The following is a 20,016-nucleotide window of genomic DNA, read 5'->3' on the forward strand; positions in this document are numbered from 1 at the left end:
ACGTCACTGGATAAATGCGGGCAATATGCTGATGAAACTAGTTCAATGTCGCTGGGCAGCTCTGACGTCACCGTTGGGAGACATTGCTCATCCGCCTGGTCGGCCTAGCCGGCCGGTCTTTGGAACGGGAAAATGGGGTGGTGGGACCTCCCTTTCCACCTCCCACCACCCAACACCCATGACCCGAGGCTTTCCAGGAACTGCCTTGTGCCACGTGTCGCGTGTCTGGCGTGCGTATTTGTAAACAACTGCACTAGCCTGTTGTATTGGTGAGCGAGGCTTTGTCCTTTTTACTATCAAAACAACAGGATGCCAAGGCGCATGTGCTGTGGAAAGCCGTGGAAATTCCAATTGGAACAGAGACTGGAAGCCGAGGAAAGCGCAACAAAAACAAAGTGCATTGGTTTGAGACAGTAAAGGGCCTTAAAATGTGACCCTACCATCTTAATAACATTCTACTTAACGTGACCTTTTTTAAATTACCAATAATTAACAACTATATTGACACTGGAAATATTATTGCAAATAAAATAAAAGAAATTTAGCCACTATTAAATAGTTTTCTAATTGTCAAATAAATAAAAAATATTTTTAGAACCATTTAAAACATTTCAATTTGCAAAACTAAATTGTTTCTAGATCAATTAAACTTTGTTTAATCCATTGGATACATGAAAAATTGACATTCTAATCCCAATCTGGACACAAAAATGACCCTTTACCCGAAAGTAAAAATCAATTTAAAAGCACAGCATAGGTTATTTGAGATTGTGGATGCAGTATCCCACAAATATAGAAATATATTGATCTGTCTTTATAAACGAGTCCACTTTGACAGAACATATTTTGTACCGAAGCAGTATTTAGACTATAACGTTATTATTTTCCGACTCCATTTGTTCAAATCGTCCTGGCTAGTCCCATTTTCCGATCCACCACTGTGGACGGGGATGCCCTGCTCTTGCGCACTTTTATTGACCATTTCTTTGTTGTCTGCCGTTGGTGTTGGTTACCGCAGGCACTTTGGTGGTGGGCAGGGGCCTGAACTGCAGTGGGGAACACGGCCAAGTGAAAGGCCGAATGGCAAAATCGATAAAGGGAGTTGGGAACCAATGGGCTCATTACCTTATTTATTTTAACTCGCAGGACGGCACACACAAAATCAAACGCCGCCTGCCGCAGGAAGTAAATGAGATTGGTACAGGGGTCTTTAACACCTCTTACAGCTTTTTACTCCAGTTGTAGGAACCGTTGTAGAAAAATAAAATCAATATTATCATTTTGGTGTGCATATTGAGGACAGTCATATCGCACTAGCTTTCGAAACGGCACTATTCCGGTTGATATTTAGCTAAAACGTATTATGTGGCTCCCGATTAACGTTTAGTTTTTATGCCTTTTGCGTTTGAGTGTCATTTAAGTAAGAGTACAAAACTCGCGAAATCTTGTTGTAGCACTGAATTTGGATGGAGTTTCGAGAACTCTTAGAATACTGAAAATTTCAGTATTTCCTCTCTTATATATCCTTTTAATTTGTCCTTATTTTGCAAGGATGTGCTGCACAGTTGAACGTGAAAAACTCGACTGTGCCTAAGGAACTGAATCAGCAACGCTATTCCAATTTCCAGACCGATTTCCAATAACCTTCCAATACCTCTTTTCCGTTATGCTTTGTTTCTTTTAAGGCGACGTGGCAATTGCTGTGTCCTTAGAAGTTTGTCATGTTTTGTCCTGACTGACTCTTTGTTTATGGAAAAAACCAAGTTGTCCTTCGATAAATACTTAACCTATTTTTAAGAAAATAATCTCTAAATGATTTTAGACTATGCATCAAGAATCAAATACATTATTCAAAGCAATGGCTGGATTCGGTTGTGGTTTCAAAACAAATTTATTGTTTCATACTTTTTTAAATTTAATAAGACATTTTGTAGGAAAGGTAATCTATTTTTTTAAATTATTTAGTGAGTAAGGAATTCAGTATGGATTTTCCATGGAATTAAGTAGGCAATTCTGTAACTAGAGAATCCTAAATGCCTACAATAATAAGAGTCGGAAATTTTTAAGCAAGGTTTTTTTTATATTGTGTGTGAGTTATTGTGCGAATATATGTAAGTACCTCCATTTATCAATACAAGTCTAGATAAATACAAATACAGTATATTTGCCAGATCTGATGGTAATTTAATAATTTCGAGTTCAAAATGTTTTAGAAATACGAAGCGTTAAACATGGCCAGAAGTTACATTTAAGAACTATTTAATATTGATTTTGTTTTAAACAAATAATAGAAAACCAACTATTCGGCATAATGTGTCAATGATTTGACTGGAAAAAAACAACGAATTTTATAAACATGAACTGGGCGATAATTCCAGCAAGATGTTGTGCTGATGAAAACAATGTCAATGCGGATTTGGAGCCACAGCGCAGTAGCACTTCTACTAATGGCAATGGCAATCCTGACGAGCGTTGGACACGCGACCGGACGATCCGGGAGCCACGCAGTTTATCGGTCCCCGGATATGGATGATCCGTGGGTTAGCCGACACTTCAGCAGCGAAAGAAGGGACCAAAAAGACTGGCGGGACCTGACTCCGTTGGAGCCGCGATCTCACAACGATCCGGAAATACTCTTCCAACGGCTGGACGACATGGAGCAGAAGCAGATAGGGGCTAAGAGCAAAATATTATCTTCTGGAAGGGACAAGAGTGAAAACTTCCTAGTAGACTCCAAAAGTAATGCCGCCCATCTGCTCAGAGACGACTTCTCCCGAATTCCCACCGATTCAAATGACCCTGGGATGTTTGACGGACTCAGTCAGGAGCGCGAAGATCCCTTCCAGTCCCTGGCCCGGATGCATTTCAACGAGGATCCCCTAAAGCATTCAAAGGAAGTCAACCAAGAGATCAAAAGAATGTTGGGTTATTACAGGGAAAAGGAGCGAAGGGGAAAGCCGGCTGTCGCCACGGCCAATCTTCTGGCCGAAGTCATCAGCTCCAAGGTGGACCAACCCAATGTGCCGCTGAAGTCCCAGACTTGTCCGGCCAGAAAGAGTCGTCCGACTTCCACCACAAAAATCACGTCAACTCGTCGGCCGACCACTAGCACCACACCCCGTGGTCCTACCACTTTCTGCCTGCCGGATCCCACACCCGAAGATCGTAGTGCCAAGCCCATGGATTTGCCTCCTCCCAATCCAAAACCCTGCCAGGAAAGGGTCAAGCCAAGCAACCCAAATAACCCAAAGAAACCAAAACCGATAAAGCCGGAGGCTGCCAAGATGATGTTGGAAATTATTTTGGCCACCAAGCAGCATGCTCTTTCGGTGCTGAAGAACCTCAACTACCTGGAGATGGAGCTGCTGGGTCAGTCGGCAGACGACTGTCCGTGGCAGGACCTTGACCTGGAGTCCGAGTCCAGTGTTAAAGAGAGACCATCGTTGAAAAAGACGCCTGAGCGACTGGAGAAACCGAAACACCTTAAGCCCAATACTCGGGTCTTCTCCTTCGGAATACGACCGGCAAGTCAAAGCGAAAGTCTCTACGATTTGGCCTTGGCCAAGGAGGAAGAGCTGAAGCTGGGAGATCGGGTGTGGGAGGAGCACCAGCACCAGTTGAGGCAAAGGAGGCCCATCAAGCCGAAGAGATTTGAAGCTGCTCCGGAGGCAGCCGCTCGACTGGAGCCCTTGCAGGAGCCTCGAAGGCCAATAGAGTCCATTGACCCCTCGGATCCCTTCGATCCCGAGGAACCTTTGGAGCCTAAAGCCCCCGCCGAAGACAGACGCATTAATCTCCAGGCACTTAGTGTGGTTGTTAAACCCGTGCCCAGGAAGGATGTCCTTGACCCTGAAGTCCCCTGGAATCCACCCCTTATGTCCCAGGCCGAAGTAAAAACCATTCGAGTGGAGAGCTCATTGGATGACGAACTGCAGCCAAGCAAAGAAATCCAAAAGAGGAAGAGAAAAAGGAAAAAACACAAATTTTATGCCCAGAAAAACCAGCCAACCCCTAATAGCTATCCCCCCGGCATTGCTGGCGTCTTCTATTAAGTCACTCGTATGAAGTTTATTACTGTTGAAATATTGTATCAACACAAATATATATTTTTCAAAAAAAATTTGATTTTGCCGCCTATTTTTAAAATACCAAGTCAAAGTTCTCAGACAGCTTTTGGTATTTTCCAGCTATTTGTGGCATTAAAACATGGTCACATCACAGTTGAGGTGGAGAAACACAAAAGTGTTATCGATGTTTAAAAACCATTCTAGCCTATTCACATTTTTGATCCTGCTTAGGATCATAAGTTCGGAAACAACTGCGGATCGTTAGACAACTTTAACAAATAATGTTTCCGACTTAAAGAGTCAACGAAAAACAACAATTCTTTTAATTCGCAGTCACCTAAAATATCATATTTTCCTCAATTATTTTTGGAATATCGATATTACCGAAGATTTTAAAAATCGATTCAATCGATGTTGTCATCGATGTCTGTCCATCTCTATATGTCAGGGCGCCGAAAATTCAGAAACGTCAATAAAATTATTCGCTTTTTCAGCTGGGAACTTTTATTTTAGTTGTGTGACAAAAACTTGTCGAATTATTGAACACTCGAGTTCTGTTCTAGCTTCAAATTTGTTCATTAATTATAAAGTGAAGAAAAAGTAAAAAAAAAAACGAACGGAGACAAAGCGAAGGAGGACAAAAAGGAATTAAATCGGCGCGTTCAGCGCCATTCTGAATTTTCTTTTTTATGGTAAAAAAGTCTCGTTTATGCAGATTGCAGTGCATATCTAGCTGAGATTTTACTAAATTTACTTCTTATTTTGGTAAGTCTAAGCAATCGTAAATAAAAAATTATGCATACGTTTTAAAACTACATATAGGTGCAAGTAACGGCACTATGTCCATCTGCGCAGCAACGGAAAGAGAGGAAAATGGTTTATGGAAGTTCTCGAATTTCTCAGAGATCGATTTCGGTATTAAAAAAAGGGGGAAATCTAAAATTTGACGCGTCGTCAATTTGTTTTGTCATTTCTGCTGCTGCGCCGCCGCTGTTCTCTATCTCTGTCTCTCTTCAATCCGTCTATCATTTTCCTTATTTGCTTTATCTGTGTGCGCCTGTTTTTGCATTTGCCAATTCTGCACACGGAAAGAAATTTTGAATAAAATGTAACATCGATATTTATATAGCTAAAAATCATAAATAGTTATAAAGCCATCTTAAGTGATCAAATGTAGAATTTATCTTGGTATAAGTTTTACTGGTAAGTACTAAAGCTCTTGCATTTAAAAAAAAATACTATTTGAATAAAAGAATTTTTGAGTTTAATTTATGAAAATGTCTCAAGTTGTTAATATAAAAGTGATGATAACTCCTTATCTATTACTAATTCTATTTACATTATTTTCTTAGCCAGTCACCTGTTTATTTTGTTCCGTGCATGCTTGATTGTTACTGTTTGGGGTGGCGTTGGGGCCACGCATTCCATACCAATTTAATCATGCCCAATGGGTTAATAGACTATTTTTCGATTGTTTATTTTCAGATTTTGGGTCAAATTGCAATGGAAAAGGAGGAGATCCTGAAACACGTGGGCAAGGTGGTCAGGGCTCTGATCACTTCCGCAAAACCGCCGGTCGAATTGCGGTCCGTCGTGAGGGATTACGCGGCCATTGAGGGCGAGCAGATCCCCTTTCGGAAATTGGGGTATATGAGCCTCCAGCAAATGCTCCAGGATACACATGAGTTCAACTTTCAGAACTATGGCAATGAGGTATGTAAATGTCATGGCCCAATCAATTGAATTGTTACGCCTTTCGCTTTTCACAGTTACTTATAATTGTTGCCAAGATTATGGCGAATTACTGCATGTCGCGGCAGAGAGAGCGGCTCTCTTCCACCCACTTTGGTCGCTTTCTTTCGCCCACTTTGCGCGCTCTCCCAGCCGAGCTTGCTCTCTCTCTCTTGTGCGCAACTTTAGAGTATCTCTCTGTTAGTGCTGGCAGCTAAAAATAAAAAAGCTAAATATTTAACTTAAAGTACGTTTGTATTTAATATACAGACATTAAATTCCTAAACTTAATTTGAGTAATTATGCTCTGGAACCGCAAAAAAGCCTCATTTTACTACTAAAAATGTGTAGTATCGCACAATTTCAAACTTGTTGTTGCCTTCTCCGCTAAAATGTAATTTTCAGCTTTGAGTTAATTTATACCATATTTCATCGTCGAAAACCAGTCTACTGCGGCTCTGTTTTGTATCTTTAATTAAAGTTTGTATTAAAAATAATACATTTTAATTTGTTTCTTTAAAATTAATAAACAAAATTTAAAAAATATGATTTATACTATCGTTCAGATTTGTCTAGAAGATCAATACCTTCCTAATCAATAAACGCTGGTCCTTCCGTGCTCTTATAAAATCTTTCTCAATGTCTGAAACGATAAAAATTAAATTAAATGCCCTACCATGATTATCTTAATCAATTAATCTTTGCATTTGTCTGGAAAACGGCCAAGTTGTTATCACCGCTAACGGACGAGCTTTTGGCGAGCGGTGGCGGCCGCTTTCAGTTCGATTCTCTGGCTGAACGCGTGCGGTGAGCCGCTGCTGCTGCGCCGCCTCTTTCCCGCTCCGCTCCGACCACTCTGACCGCTCCGCCCGCTCTCTCCGCCAAAGGGGCAACGTGTCAACGGCGCCTTCTTATTTTCATCTCCACCGTGAAAAGTGTAAACAATGGATCTTACTTAGTCTAGTTTCGTTTTTTCGCTTGGTACATGCATTTATTAAAATGCCTTCTCTTGAGCTGTGTTTTTCTCTGCTTGCGATTCGTGCTGATTAAGCGCTTTGCTTTAATAAATGCAGCCAAAAACAAAAGTGTACATATAACGCGAAAATCGAAACGGCCAGCAATTTAAACTTGCCTGTGTGTGCGTGATTGCATGGTGAAAGTGAACAAACGTTGGCCATCGTCTGTTTTTCTCTCTAAATGTCAGTCCATCTGGGCATTACACTTGAACTTTTTGCATTATTATAGTTTAGCAGTCTGTATTCTCACCTGTAGACGAAAGTGGGCGCTTTGGGCGGGTTCTTCCGGCCAACCCAAGTGCATTGTTGCCAAATCAATAATTTTACAGCCCACAGATGCAGCACGAAGCGAAATGATGATATTCATTTATTTACGCTTAGCTACAATTATGTATTCTGTGTATCAGCATTTCCGAGCTCTCGCTCTACACCATTATCACGTCTTGGGTTTCAAAGCCCTGCCCATATCCAGACGCCACTGTTCGCCACTTGGAGCTGCGACCCTATAAAAAAGATTGCACCAGTAAAACAACTCAGTTCAATGTGAATCATATACTGTATTTCAACTTCAAACGACTCCGATTTCCAAACAATTCCGCAGCAACGGGCTTGGCTGCTAAGTAGCTGGCTCTGCAGTTTTATGGGGCATATTGGATTACCCAAACTAGAGAGCTGTCCAAGCGGAGCCACTTTCCTTTCCCAGAAGTTGATGCAAATGTATACAATATGGGGCTCCCTTTTGAACATTTCATTGTGCACTCACATTCAAACTAAGCAAAACGAAAATAGATATGTACTAGATTAGGTTTATAAACCTTTAATATCTTTTTTTTAAGTTTTAGAAACTTTAAACTTGAAACTAAAAAATTGCGAAAAACTTAGCTTTTACCAAAACCATATAAATTCCTCATAAAATGTGGGAAGATTATACCGAATAGGATTCTTCTCTTGCAAAACCACATAAAATATTGAGCAGCAATACCCTCTAGAACTCTCTACTTAAGCTCTTGTATCAGAAATTTAGGAAAAAGAATATCATACAAGATTATCCGTTTGAAATCAAACTATACAACTTTTCATTGTCCTCAAAACTAACGAATTTCCACATCTTTTCCATAACAGATCTTCATCACCGCTAAATATAACGCCAAAACAGAGCACATCGCGTCTATGGTGCGCCAGCAGAAGACTAGCAAGTCTAGATCAATAACGAAACTAACGCCAGCTGCCCAAAGAGCAAGCTGTCAAAAGGCCGCCCACGGCTACCACTCCTACAACAACAACAACTACCAGCAATATCAGGCTCACCAGCAGCAGCAGCGCTATTATCAACAGCAGCAGTATTGGCATCAAGCACCACAGGTGTACCGGCAACCAGCTCCTCAGCAGTTCCATCCTCCGCCGCAAGTGCAGGATCGTTGGGATAACAGACGGTACTGTGATAAGCAGCAGCAAGAAGAGCAGCAGCGCCGGATTAAGGAACAGGAGAAGCGGGATCGAGATCTAAAGGAACAACAACTGAGGGCGAAGGAAAAGCTAGAGCAAGATCTAAAGGAACAAGAGCTTAAGGCGAAGGCCAAGCGAGAGAAAGATCTAAGAGAACAAGAGCTGAAGGCAAGGGCCAAGCGAGACCAAGATCTAAAGGTCTCCATTGAACAAGAACTGAAAGCTAAGCTCAACAGGGAACTGCAGGCCAAGCTTAACACAGAACTGCAGACCAAGCTCGATACGGAACTGCAGGCCAGACTCAAAAAGGAGCAGACCAGGTTTGAAGAAGAATTCCAGGTGCGGCTTGAAGAACAGCTGCTTGTGTTTAAGAAGCAGCAGGAGCACGAACTCAAAAAGCGAACGGATGATTTTGAAAAACTGAGGAGGGATTACCAGAGACAAAAAGAGGAGGAAGAACGAAAGGAATTTAAGAGCAAGGAACAGGAGCACAAGGAACAGGAGTCCAAGGAGCGCAAAGATAAAGAAGAAAGGTACGAACAGCCGGTGGCCATGCGAGCTGCAAAGTTGGAGCACGAGAACATCCTAGTAACGATTGCAAACGACAAGGCACCCGCCATGAATGGTCACGGTCAGAACCATGTCAGTTCCAACGGACAGGGAAAATTCAATGGAGGCAAACCGCCACTACGTGCTATCCTGGGCAATAGTGCTCCGCAGCGCCAACAAGTTCCAAGTAGCGTTTTCAAAACCCCTGAATCTAGCTACAATCGGTCCTTCCATCCGCGAGTGACCCACCCCGGAATGGTGCGCTCCACGGGCAGCTCAGTTAATCATAGACTAAAAGTGAAGCCGCCATCGGATGCTCCTACGCCAGCGGGAACGCCCATCACTCCGCCCGCTTCGCCCGAGAACGCGCAAACAAAATCCGCTGCCAAAACCACGCCCAAGGATGATGTGCTAAGAGTACATGGCAGCCAGACCAAAGCAGGAAATTCCAATTCCACGCCGAAACCAAAGGTGGCCATCAAAAGTGATGCTTCCTTTGATGCAGTCTCCTCGCTGAACATATACTGCGAGGCAAATGGGTTCGAGAAACCAACATATAACATATTTAACAAGCCGCCGCACCTGCACTGTTCAGTGCGGATCGATGGCACTGTGTACAGCAGCTATCCGAAGGAGTTCACTGATGAGGAGACGGCCTACCAGTGCACAGCCCAGATCGCCATTCAGCGCATCCAGCACGCCGAGTCGCACCAAAAGCTATCCGTTTGCACACTTGGCAATGAGGAGTTCATAGACGGATTGTACAAGGAACTGTTGAAGTATCCGCATGGCATATTGGGCCATAAGTTGGAAGACTGGTATGGCAGCACCTTCCGGCAACACCTGCCCAGCCATTGGTACGATCTGATCATCGAGTCGAGCAAAATTCGCGTAGAGCACGGCATTGATCCGAGGATCATACTGTTTGCCAACGATCCTGGATCTCCGGAACCGAATCGCATTAGCACAAGCAGCGTATTACCGCAACTGATGTTGCCCTGGCAATTAAATGAGAGTGGATCGCACGACTGGAACATGTTTATCAGCCACTGCGACTCCACCAAGCGGGTGTGGGCTCGGCTGATCGATCACATAGCCAGCTTTGAGGAGCTGACGAAGCACATGGGTCGACAAATGGCGGTACCACTATTCCGGCAGAAGGTTTCCAAACCTTACGTAGAGGAAATTTATCTGGTTGAGATCCCCGATGGCTGGAACCGTGTCCGGGTGATCTCTGTAGATGAGGAGCAGCGATCGTGTCGTTGTCACTTTGTGGACTTTGGCGATGTGGCTCTGTTCGAGTTCGAGGATCTGTTCCACTGCCCGCCGCAATTCCTGGTACTACCGCCCCAGGCCGTGTGCCTGAGTATGTACGCGTTGGACAAGTTCGAGGATCATCCGCACGCCCAGCCGGTGTTAAGAAAGGAGCTGGATGGCCAGTCGGTTGTGGCCCATGTTCTCACCACCGAAAAGCAGTTCCTCGAACTGGGCGGAGCCGCCCAGGGAGTGGTGGAGAAGGGCAAGCGACGGGCATGCTTGGTGGCCACATTGTACGACACCTCCACGGCCGAGGACATCCATTTGAACGATCTGGTTGCCGGCAGGATCACCAAGTGTACACCAGCACCAACGCTTAGTGACGAGAAGAAGATTGGAAAGACCACTCCGGTTCTTGTGTCCGACATCAACGAGGATGGCGATCTGATGGTGCTGCTCCGCAACGATGACCTGAAGTTTGTGGAGCGCAGCATTGCCCAAACAGTGGCTGATCTGGGCGAACAGGACCGAGTGAACTATTCTGACCTTCTCCACGATCGCCATGTCTTCGTGTGTGATGAGTCTGTCGAAGGCGTAAAGCAGTGGTTCCGCGGGCGACTGGTGACCAGACCACAGAATCCGGAGGAGGAAACCTTCGACGTATACTACGTGGACGACGGGCGGCAGCGCAAGACGCACATCTCCAACATTTACCGACTGGAGGCCAACAACAGAGCGCTGGCCACGTTCCCACCACAAGCACTGCCCGTTCGCCTGCATGACGTTCCCGAGATCGCGGGTCAGATGCTGGGACGTCTTCGCGGACTGATGCCTTCACGCAGCGAGGCCTTGGTAGGTTTTCCATGTTTTCTTATATTTCTAATGTTTCTCTGTCTCACCTTTAAAATATTACCTTCTCTTGCAGGTCAAGGTTGTGGCCAAGGATGGCGCAAAGCCATTGGTCAACGTGTTTATTCGCGGTCAGGATCCGGAGTCTATGTACATGTGCGTGAACATCGGTCTTCGCATGGAGTTTGAGATGGCAAGGTAAGTGTTCTTATTAGATGCTTCTGTGCATTGTGTATTCATTCTATATCATTATGGTCAATGTCATCTATTCACATCACCATCAAGCTCCTTACCCAACGACATCTGAATCGTGACCGGTGCCCTATAAGTTCATACATAACTATTATAATCAATCCTTTGGTTAATGCTGTTTCTATTAGTGCTTTCGATAAACTGGAACTGACTTGATAGGCTATCGCTAATACAAATTCGATCAACGCTAACGAAAAAACCCCGTAAATAAACCTACTGTAAGCTAACACTAAGTCATTCACATCTCTGTATATAATCTGAAAAATATACTCATAAGTTGCCACATTACTACCCAGTAAGTCCAAAAGCAAGCAAATTTTTTAAACCTCCAAACCAATTATCCCGGCCATTTCCGATCCGGCTTTTCCCCGCCCCACCTTCGATTCCCCACCCGCACAGCTCCATACGTCCGGAGAAGTGCGATGACCTGCCCCTGAGTTCCAAAGTCCAGCTTCCCAGACGCAGTAGCTTCAGCTCTGTGGTCTCCAGCCAGAGCAGCAGCAGCGACCTTGTCACTCCGCCGGTCACACCACAAAAGGAGGCATCCACAAGATTAGGAACTACCACCTTCTCGTCGTTCCTGCTCAAGGACTATGAGGCCATTCCAGCAGTGGGCGCCTACTTCGAGGTGCGCGTTGTCCTCTCGGTCAATCCCGGTCACTTTGCAGTAGGTCCAGATATATGAAATAAATACCTTGAAGGTAATATCGATATTTGTTGCAGGTTCAACCCTATAAGTTCTACAACCAGCTGCAGACTTTGATGAAGAACCTGCAGGAGCACTGCAAAGGACCCTCAGCCAAGGGAGTCCAGCCATCCCAACTGGCCATCGGAGAAGCCTATGCAGCCCCCGACAGCGATGGCGTCTATCATCGGTTAGTTGTTGTTCAGATAATGATTAAAAATAAGAGGCAAATCTCTTGTATTCAAAAACCATTCACAGCCGAAATGAAAACGATCATATAAATTTGTATTTCTGTGTATGCCAGCTGTAGGTTAAAGCCTTTTGATTCCAGCCGGTTTAACTTATTTGATAATTTAAGTTCAGTTTTCTAAGATTTTTCGTATTTTGATTATCTTGCAGCGTAAATATTCGCAAGATTTACGATGAGATTATACACGTTCGCTTCGTGGATGTGGGCGACGACGGAGTGGTTGCATGTGATCAACTAAAAACACTGCAGCCGGATTTAAGGAAGCTGCCCAAAATGGCACTGCCAGCCCAATTATATGGTAGGTTGAAAATCAATGCAATGCCTTTAGTTCACTAACATTCCAAATTTCCCGTGCAGGCATTCAACTAGCAGACGTGGTCTGGAGCAAGGATAACTGTGTCCGATTCCGCGAGCTGACGCTGGGTCAGAAGTTCATCGGGATTGTGCGGGGCCTACACAAACAGAAGGACGAAACGCGGGCACTCTGCTTGGAACTGGTGGACACCTCCACGCCGAAGGATATTAAGCTGCACGAGATTCTCATCAGCGAGAAGCACGCACAGCCGGAAACGAAGGAAGTCTGAGTCGGGAGTCAATAGACAAACCACTTGACATTGTTTATGTTTATGTTTGCTTAATCATAGTCTTAGGATTAGGGACATGTAACTTATTACGACGACACATTCCGCCAAAAGGAAGCGATTATAGCCAATAAACCATGGATTTTGCTATCGAGAGAACGGATGCACTTGGTTGGCCGACTTGATGTTGGTCTTCACAGCCGAAGGTGCCTTTCCCAGCTGCTGCTGCACGTTGCCGGGACTCATGGCGGGTCCGCCCATGGGCGAGGGGGCCCGGATCGAGGGCGGTACCATCATACCCGGACCGGGTCCGTAGTTGGTCAGCTTGAGGCCCTTGCCCATGCCCACGGCGGCCACGAGGAGCTGGGTGTCGGCCATGCTGCTCGTCTGCTGAATGCCGGTTCGCGAGGAGCTCTCGATCTCCCACTCCTCGCGCGCCTTGCTGACCATGTCCAGAACGTGGGAGACGACCTTGTTGTACTGGGTGACTTGCTTCATGGCTGCATCGTTGGTCAGGTTGGCCGCCTTCTGTTCGTTCTGCAGCATCTTTTGCTCCGTAATGGGATCCGGTCGGGTCCTCAGATAGTCGGGAACAATGTCGTGCGAGAAGACCGGCACTCGGCCCTCTGTGATGTTTATAAGGGTCTCGTCTCGGTCCATGGAGACCAGCAGGGGTAGGACGGTACGATTCCTTAGCGGGGGACACTGCTCCTTGGCCAGGATCTTGGTCAGACCGGTCAGGTGACTCGAGATTATGGCGAAGTTGTCCAGGAACGTCGGCCAGTTAATGGTTTCGTACTCCAGCTCCAGCTTCTGGATCATAGAGAGCACGGCCATCTTTAGGTCGCTTAGACGCTGAAGGACTGTGTCCAGCGTCATCTCGAAGAGCTTCTCGTCGCGCTGCATTTTGGCTAGCTTTTACTTAGATATAGAATGATGTTAATTACTTCCACATCAAAATTTCGATGTTTTATATGGTTTTGGCTTTTGTGCGTTTGTGACGCGTTAGGGCGACTTTAATGTATTTTCTAATGTATTTATATTTATTTGGGCCTGATGGTATTTTTTAGCGTTATCGATGCGGTCACACTGCTGACCAACATGGCCGTCGAGAAAAACTGAACGCAACGCCGTGTTTAACATTTTCTACTCTAAAACCACACGAAATATCGAAAAGCGTGCACGCAAACGTTGACAAATGTAAGCTAATTAGTCTAGTGCCTGTTTTACATCGTTTACATAATCGCCAGGCTTAAAATCGGAATTTTATTGCTGTCGTCGGGAGTCTCCCTCTGTCTCGCACTCGCCCTGTCTCGCTCTTGCTGACAAGGCAAATATATTGGAACTGGTGCCTGAGTGTGTCTGTGTATGTGCGTGAACCAATAAAAAAAAATGAAAAATGCATATGTGAAAAGAACGCGCATGCCGGTTGCAAATCGGCCAAAACGCCCGATTTGGGTACGGACTACGCCGCGATATGGGTTAAATGGCAGCCGGGACGTGTCCGCGTTTCACTCTCTCTACGTTTTCAGCTCTCTGCGCTCCGCTCTCTCTCGCTGCCCGCGCTCCGAACTCTCTCTCTGGCTCTCCAACTCTCTCTGCTGCTCTCTTCCCCTCTCTCTTCGCTCCCTCAATATTGTTGATGTTGTTGTTTTCAGTTAGCCATTTCTAATGCTCTCTTAAATGTTTTCTACATTCAATTGTAATATATTTGCAGCTTGTTGTGTATGTTTTTGAAATGGTAAAGTGTGTTGTCGCGTTCGCCAAAACCTAAGCCCAAACCCAAACCCTAACCGATTGGGGATTGTAAAAACAATATCGCTTGGGCAATAAAATACATACGATACGTGCGCGATATACTATATATTTGCCAGAGCGAGAGACCGAAATACCGCGATGGCGTCGCGCAGGCGCGCCGAACTGAATCCCAAACTGCACATGGACAGGCAGCCGACAGCTGCCCGCATAACAGGTACCTGAAAACTGAATTCTACCAACCAGCAGCAACTAGATGTGGGATAAACCCTGCCTCGCCGGGATTAGCGATGTCTGAGGGCCCTAATCAGGCCCCTAAAAGTGCTTCCCGGAACGATCACCCACCGCCCACCACCAACCAACACTGCCCACCGAAGCTGACCTTTTACCTCTCAACCTTGCAGATCCATCATTACCCGCCGGCAAGCGACGCGAGATCGACAACGTGATGAAGAAGGCGCGCGCCAACACGACCAACGACTACTGGGACAAGAAGCTGATCGAGGCCGAGGAGAAGGACCCGAATCGATGGCGCCACACTGGCTACAAGAAGATGTACATTCAGGGCGAGAGCAGCTCTGGTGAGAGCGAGCGCGAAGGTCGCGACGCCCGCGAAGGTCGTGAGGGGGGAGCACCGCCCTACGGCCGATATCCGCCCACCGGCGGACCGCCGCCCGGTCCGCCCCCGCCACAGCGGTACGGCCGCTCCCGTTCGCCCCATTCGCGCAGTCGGTCGCGTCTGCGCAAGTCGCCGCCGCTTTCGCCGCCCCCGCGTCGCCGGTCGCCGCCGATGGCCATGCACGGTGGCATGGACCGCCGCGGCGGTCCGCGTTCGCCGCCCATGCCGCGTTCGCCCAACAGCAACCACGACGCCCTCATGCGTCGCCCCGGAAATGGCCACGGCGGACGGCCCCGGTCCCCGCCGGAACCCAGTGGTGGCTCGTCCTCCTCGTCGCTGCGACGCAAGCCCAACGCGTCGCGATCTCCGTTGGGGCGACGACGGTCGCCTCCGCTTCCGCCGCCCTCGTCGTCGGGAATGGAGAAACGGGGCGCCGTCGCCCACATCCTGCCGCGTTCCAAGCGCCCGCCATCTCCACCGCCGAGGGTAAGTAGTCGACCAACAAGGGGGACTCTAAGGTTAAACTTTTGTTAGGGGTGCCCCAAACAAATTATATGAGATAGTAAATACTATAAGAAAGGAATAGATTTTATAAATAACGAAATAAAAATTTGTAGGGATATAAAATATCAAATTAGGAATAAGGAACACAGGTTGATTACCTTTCCTTATCAAATTTGATCACAAATTTTTATAAATTAACTTTTATTTAACATGCAATTAGGTTCGATTTCTTGTTTTTATGGTAAGCTTAAAGAAAGCTTTAAAATTTAAAGTTGAAACGTTACGAAAAATGTAAGACTCAGTCAGATATGAATTTGATATTTCATTTTTGAATAAACTTTCAAGATTTAAAATTTTTTTTTTAAACTTCAAAAGAAAATACAAATATAATGGTTTCTCAGAAATATACATTAATTTGTAATCTTCTTGCAGCACTCGATGCGTTCGCGTTCAAACAGCTCGATGAGTAGCAGCTCCGATGATTCCTGCTCCCTTTGCTCGCCCAGTCATCGTCATAGATCTCGGTAAGCCAATAGTGTGCCTTGCCTTGTCTCCATTTGCTTTAACCATTTTTTATCCACTATCGCAGATCCCGCGGTCCGCGTTCCCCGCCACCCAAGCCACGTGGCCATTATCGTTCGGGGGCGCCGCCGCCCCCTCCGTCGGAGTCACATGGCCGTATCCATGGTCGCCCCAGCACTCCACCACCCGTGCGCGGAGGTGGAGGCGCGTCGGTATCCGCCATAGAGAAGTACCGCCAGGCGAAGATGCGTCACATCAGCCACGATCGCGGCTCTTCGTCGGATGCCCACATGAAGATCGCGCGGTCGTCGCGTCACTCTCCGCCGCCGGAAGATCCGCGTCTGAAGCACCGTCCGCCAGAGCCACCAGAGCCGGCAACAGCGCCAACTGGAGCTCCTGCGGCACAGGCCAAAAAGAAAAAGAAGGAGAAGGAGGTGAGTACGCGAAGACATCCCATAGCTTCCAATAGAACAAGACAAAAATATATCAAATATTTTATGAGATAAATTATTATCGTTTTAAACTTGGAAATAAATACAATCTGTTGTTTTTGTTTAATTTAAATTCTTGGAAATATGAATCAAAATTTTGAGTCTCTACTTCCAAAGGCATATCATTTAAAATTATTGATTCAAAAAATTATAAAACTTGAATACAAAAACGTTTTAAGTTTATTTAAAATGTTAAATGTTATCTGCTTCACACCCCCAAAGTATTTTATAATCATTTAAAATCGAATTTCTGATCTAATATTTATAATCTCTTTTCCATCAGATAAGGCCACGCATCAAAATTGAAGGTGAGAAACGCAAAAAGCATCCGAGCGGGACGGCCAGTGGCACCGGAGCTAACGCGGCGAACTCCTCCTCGGATTCGGACGATTCGAACGGCTCGGACAGCGACGAGGTCGGCACGCTGCCCACATTCTCGGCTACGACGCGGCTGACGCTCTCGGAGCGGTTCGGCAAAATGGCGCAGTGGAGCATCGATCGGAGCAACATGGAGAATATGCGCATCACCAAAGACTCCGCGGGTGGGGCCCTCAAAGTGATGATTGAAGAGGGTCTGGAGTCGCCGCCGCGTCGCTATTCGTATTCGCCGGCACCGGCCGGGCATTTTCCGGAGGAGTTGGCCACCACAGCACCGTCGGGAATGCTGTCGTGGGACGATGTGCGCGTCCGTTACGAGTACTACAAGAGTCGTGGTTACTTAAGAGATCTGGATCTTAAGGTAGCGTTTGACTTTACCTGCAGTCTAAAGCAGATACTAATTGGTATATATCTTTGTTGCAGGACTATATCAAGTGGGAAGAGTGGTGGTATAAATATCAGGAGTGGTTGAAACAGGAACGCTACTATGAGTACTGGGATCGCAGTCAGCAATTGCGCAGACGACGCAAGAAGCTGCCGGTCACTCAGCGCTTAAACTGAGAGCCCCCGCGTCTCAATCATTTCATTAATTCTCCTATTGCCCATGCTCCCCACATAATTCAGTTCATTTAATTGATCTTATTTTTCCCTCATTTATGTTGTATCCTAATCATTTCCGCATCCCATCATCCCCTTTTGTACATTTAAAATGTATAAAACTGCATTTGTCAGCTTACATAACTAATTACAATAACCAGCCAAGCACCCGGAGGTGGTTGGATCTTGGTTTCTGACATCCTGCTTTTGGCGTAGGGTTTTCATTAACACTGAACTTTGTAAGTTTTTTTGAGTGCATGTTGTGTAGTACAACACACCCAGATATTTGTAAACGCATTAAATAACAGTCAGTATAAAACAATTGAATTTTACTGGGCGGTTCGACTTAATTTATTACAGACAGGTCCTAAGTGTCGACTTTTTAAGTAAATGCCGATTCTCTATCTATCAAATTATTTTTTATGTGCACTAAATTTTGATTTTCTGAGGCGTCCGGTTTAACTAATTCTGCGAGGCAAAACATTTTGTGTCCTTAATTACTTATCAACTTCTTAACAAAATGTTTGATTTGGAAAAAATTTACGCTTTCTGAAACTTGTTTTTTTTTGGGAAAGGTAATGATAACACCCTTTTACACTCCGAGAAAGGGATTAATTTTAATTCTGTCCACTGGAAGTAGTTGATGTGTTCTAAGTTAGAAACAATTCGCTTGAGCATTTAAATGACAGTGAAAACTGACTTGCAATTTGAAGTTTTGAGAAGAATGCATTCACAGTTTCTGCTCCTTTTTGCAAATCCTGACAATAAAACTCTTACTGCGATTGCTAGTCATTGTGTCAGTTACTAAGTCAATAAAAATAGTAGTAATTCACCTAAGACACCATGAGCATTGTTCAAGGCTGAAATATATTTCTCCCCACACCAACAGCAAATCCCAGAACTGTGAGTGTAAGCGGTACAGATATGTTAACATTCCCATACTCACCACACAACCGAATTAAAGGGAAATTCCTACCAAAATGTCCCAAAACAGTCCCTATAGAGGTTACTTACATTATGATTGGTGGCTCCCTCTATTGAAGTTTTTCCGAAGCCATGGCAGAGCTTTCAAGGTCAGCTATTTTGTAATAAATAAATTGCCAGAAGCATTCCTAACGACATTGTGAAAAGTGTGGGGAAATGAGGAAAGGGGTCGTAACTCCCACCCAACTGGATGTCAATACTGTGATGTGCACGCAGCGTTTATTTGACGGCATATAAATTGAAAAATTCACATAAAAATGTGTAATTATTTGGCATATTTTCAATTTGCACAAAGGCAAAGAGGGAAACCGTCGGCTGAAGGTGACACCCACACGGACGGAGGTGGGAAATCCGTGCTCCTGGCGTGATTTCCGTGCACAAATTAGCACTTTTTGGCCGGGAGCTCGGGGGTGGCTGATAATCAGATTATGCCGGGTACGCAGGGGATGCTAATGTGTCGATATCGAGCTTCTGCCCGGCTAATTGCGGTTGAGTGGGGCAATGCTAAGGGGCGGCGGCCCCATGGATTAGCCATTGAAGCGGACTTTAATCCATCTTGAACCTTAAGGGCAGTTCACATTCACATTCACCCCTTCTCCATAATTGGCGCCCATCCCTAATCCCCGGGCCTCCGTGTCCTGGCACAATTAAGCTCTAAATAACAACAGCGTTAAGAAGGCTTTAAGGCCCGATTTGGCCCCCGGCTCCTGGCCACCCCGAAACCCTTCACAAGAACTCGAGGAAAAGTCACGTCTAATTACACACATCTTGGAGCAGCTTTTTGACCTGGTTGACTTGGTTGTTGGTGGTCGGACGGTTTTACCAAATTGGTTTTAAAAGCCACAGGGGGTGAGGCGTTGAGAGCGCGCGAGAACGTGAGCAATTATTACGGCGTAGTGGGGAGTGCTCCAGAGTGGATTACGCTGGGGGATTGGGGCTATAATCCTTTTATAATCCACACAATGTTTATATATGCTAAAAATGACAAATAAGTGTCACGAATAAATACGACAAAGAGTGCTGGAGGGAGGGGGCTGACAAACGTCTGACAGACGCCTTCTGGCAAACAAAACGCGTAACAACAGACATGTACACTTCTTCTCACTGAGTGAGCACTCGAAAAATAAAGATTAAACCTTTATAAGGACTTTTTTAAAGGTATAAATCCAAAACAACATTTTAAAGAATAAAATATGTTTTTAAATAAGTTTAAGAGTCACAAATGATAGTTAATTTTCTTTTTGGTTTTAAATTAATAATATAAAAAACATTTTCAAAGTTTCTGAGTGCGTCATGCATTACTTTTCGACAAGAAAAATAAAAATAATTGAGTTGGAGGTCGGGAAGCAGAAGTACAGTTACCGCCGCTTACAGCACTAACCAATCACGCACAAAGGCGAGAAATCGAGCGAATGGATTGGGGTCCTGTGAATTAACAATTCCTTTCAATTAAGTGCGCAACCGACAAAAAAAGTTGTGCCCC

General features: G+C 45.3%; 4 protein-coding genes across 8 annotated transcripts; 3 read left to right on the top strand and 1 right to left on the bottom strand.

Moving 5' to 3' along the window:
* The first annotated feature begins 2,338 nt into the window (after positions 1-2,338).
* On the top strand, positions 2,339-4,052 carry LOC108041936 (pollen-specific leucine-rich repeat extensin-like protein 1). Its single transcript, XM_017120002.2, has one exon. The coding sequence runs from the start codon at positions 2,394-2,396 to the stop codon at positions 4,050-4,052; it is 1,659 nt and encodes a 552-aa protein (XP_016975491.2). The 5' UTR covers positions 2,339-2,393.
* Positions 4,053-4,501: 449 nt separating this feature from the next.
* LOC108041943 (tudor domain-containing protein 7B) lies at positions 4,502-12,839 on the top strand. Of its 4 annotated transcripts, XM_017120011.2 has the most exons (8): positions 4,503-4,832; positions 5,553-5,780; positions 7,937-10,918; positions 10,992-11,113; positions 11,567-11,834; positions 11,891-12,042; positions 12,252-12,400; positions 12,460-12,839. In XM_017120011.2, exons 2-8 carry the CDS (start codon positions 5,571-5,573, stop codon positions 12,684-12,686), a joined length of 4,110 nt encoding a protein of 1,369 aa, XP_016975500.2. In that variant the 5' UTR covers positions 4,503-4,832; positions 5,553-5,570; the 3' UTR covers positions 12,687-12,839. The 4 variants fall into 4 exon arrangements, with proteins under 4 accessions (XP_016975503.2, XP_016975502.2, XP_016975500.2 ...); XM_017120012.2 differs by lacking the exons at positions 4,503-4,832; positions 5,553-5,780 and adding an exon at positions 6,593-6,735; XM_017120014.2 differs by lacking the exons at positions 11,567-11,834; positions 11,891-12,042; positions 12,252-12,400; positions 12,460-12,839 and adding an exon at positions 11,201-11,474 and having other exon boundaries at positions 4,502-4,832.
* LOC108041946 (mediator of RNA polymerase II transcription subunit 8) lies at positions 12,682-13,698 on the bottom strand. The gene has a single exon (XM_017120018.2). The coding sequence runs from the start codon at positions 13,587-13,589 to the stop codon at positions 12,831-12,833; it is 759 nt and encodes a 252-aa protein (XP_016975507.1). The 5' UTR covers positions 13,590-13,698; the 3' UTR covers positions 12,682-12,830.
* Positions 13,699-13,751: 53 nt separating this feature from the next.
* Positions 13,752-17,868, top strand: LOC108041945 (basic salivary proline-rich protein 1). Of its 2 annotated transcripts, XM_017120015.2 has the most exons (7): positions 13,752-13,883; positions 14,401-14,655; positions 14,843-15,543; positions 15,994-16,085; positions 16,151-16,517; positions 16,858-17,313; positions 17,376-17,868. In XM_017120015.2, the coding sequence occupies exons 2-7, from the start codon at positions 14,580-14,582 to the stop codon at positions 17,511-17,513; spliced, it is 1,830 nt and encodes a 609-aa protein (XP_016975504.1). In that variant the 5' UTR covers positions 13,752-13,883; positions 14,401-14,579; the 3' UTR covers positions 17,514-17,868. The 2 variants fall into 2 exon arrangements, with proteins under 2 accessions (XP_016975504.1, XP_016975505.1); XM_017120016.2 differs by lacking the exon at positions 14,401-14,655 and having other exon boundaries at positions 13,753-13,883.
* The last annotated feature ends 2,148 nt before the right edge of the window (positions 17,869-20,016 follow it).

This window comes from Drosophila rhopaloa, unplaced genomic scaffold (assembly GCF_018152115.1).
Source record: "Drosophila rhopaloa isolate 14029-0021.01 unplaced genomic scaffold, ASM1815211v1 contig_115, whole genome shotgun sequence".
Lineage (NCBI taxonomy): Eukaryota > Metazoa > Arthropoda > Insecta > Diptera > Drosophilidae > Drosophila > Drosophila rhopaloa.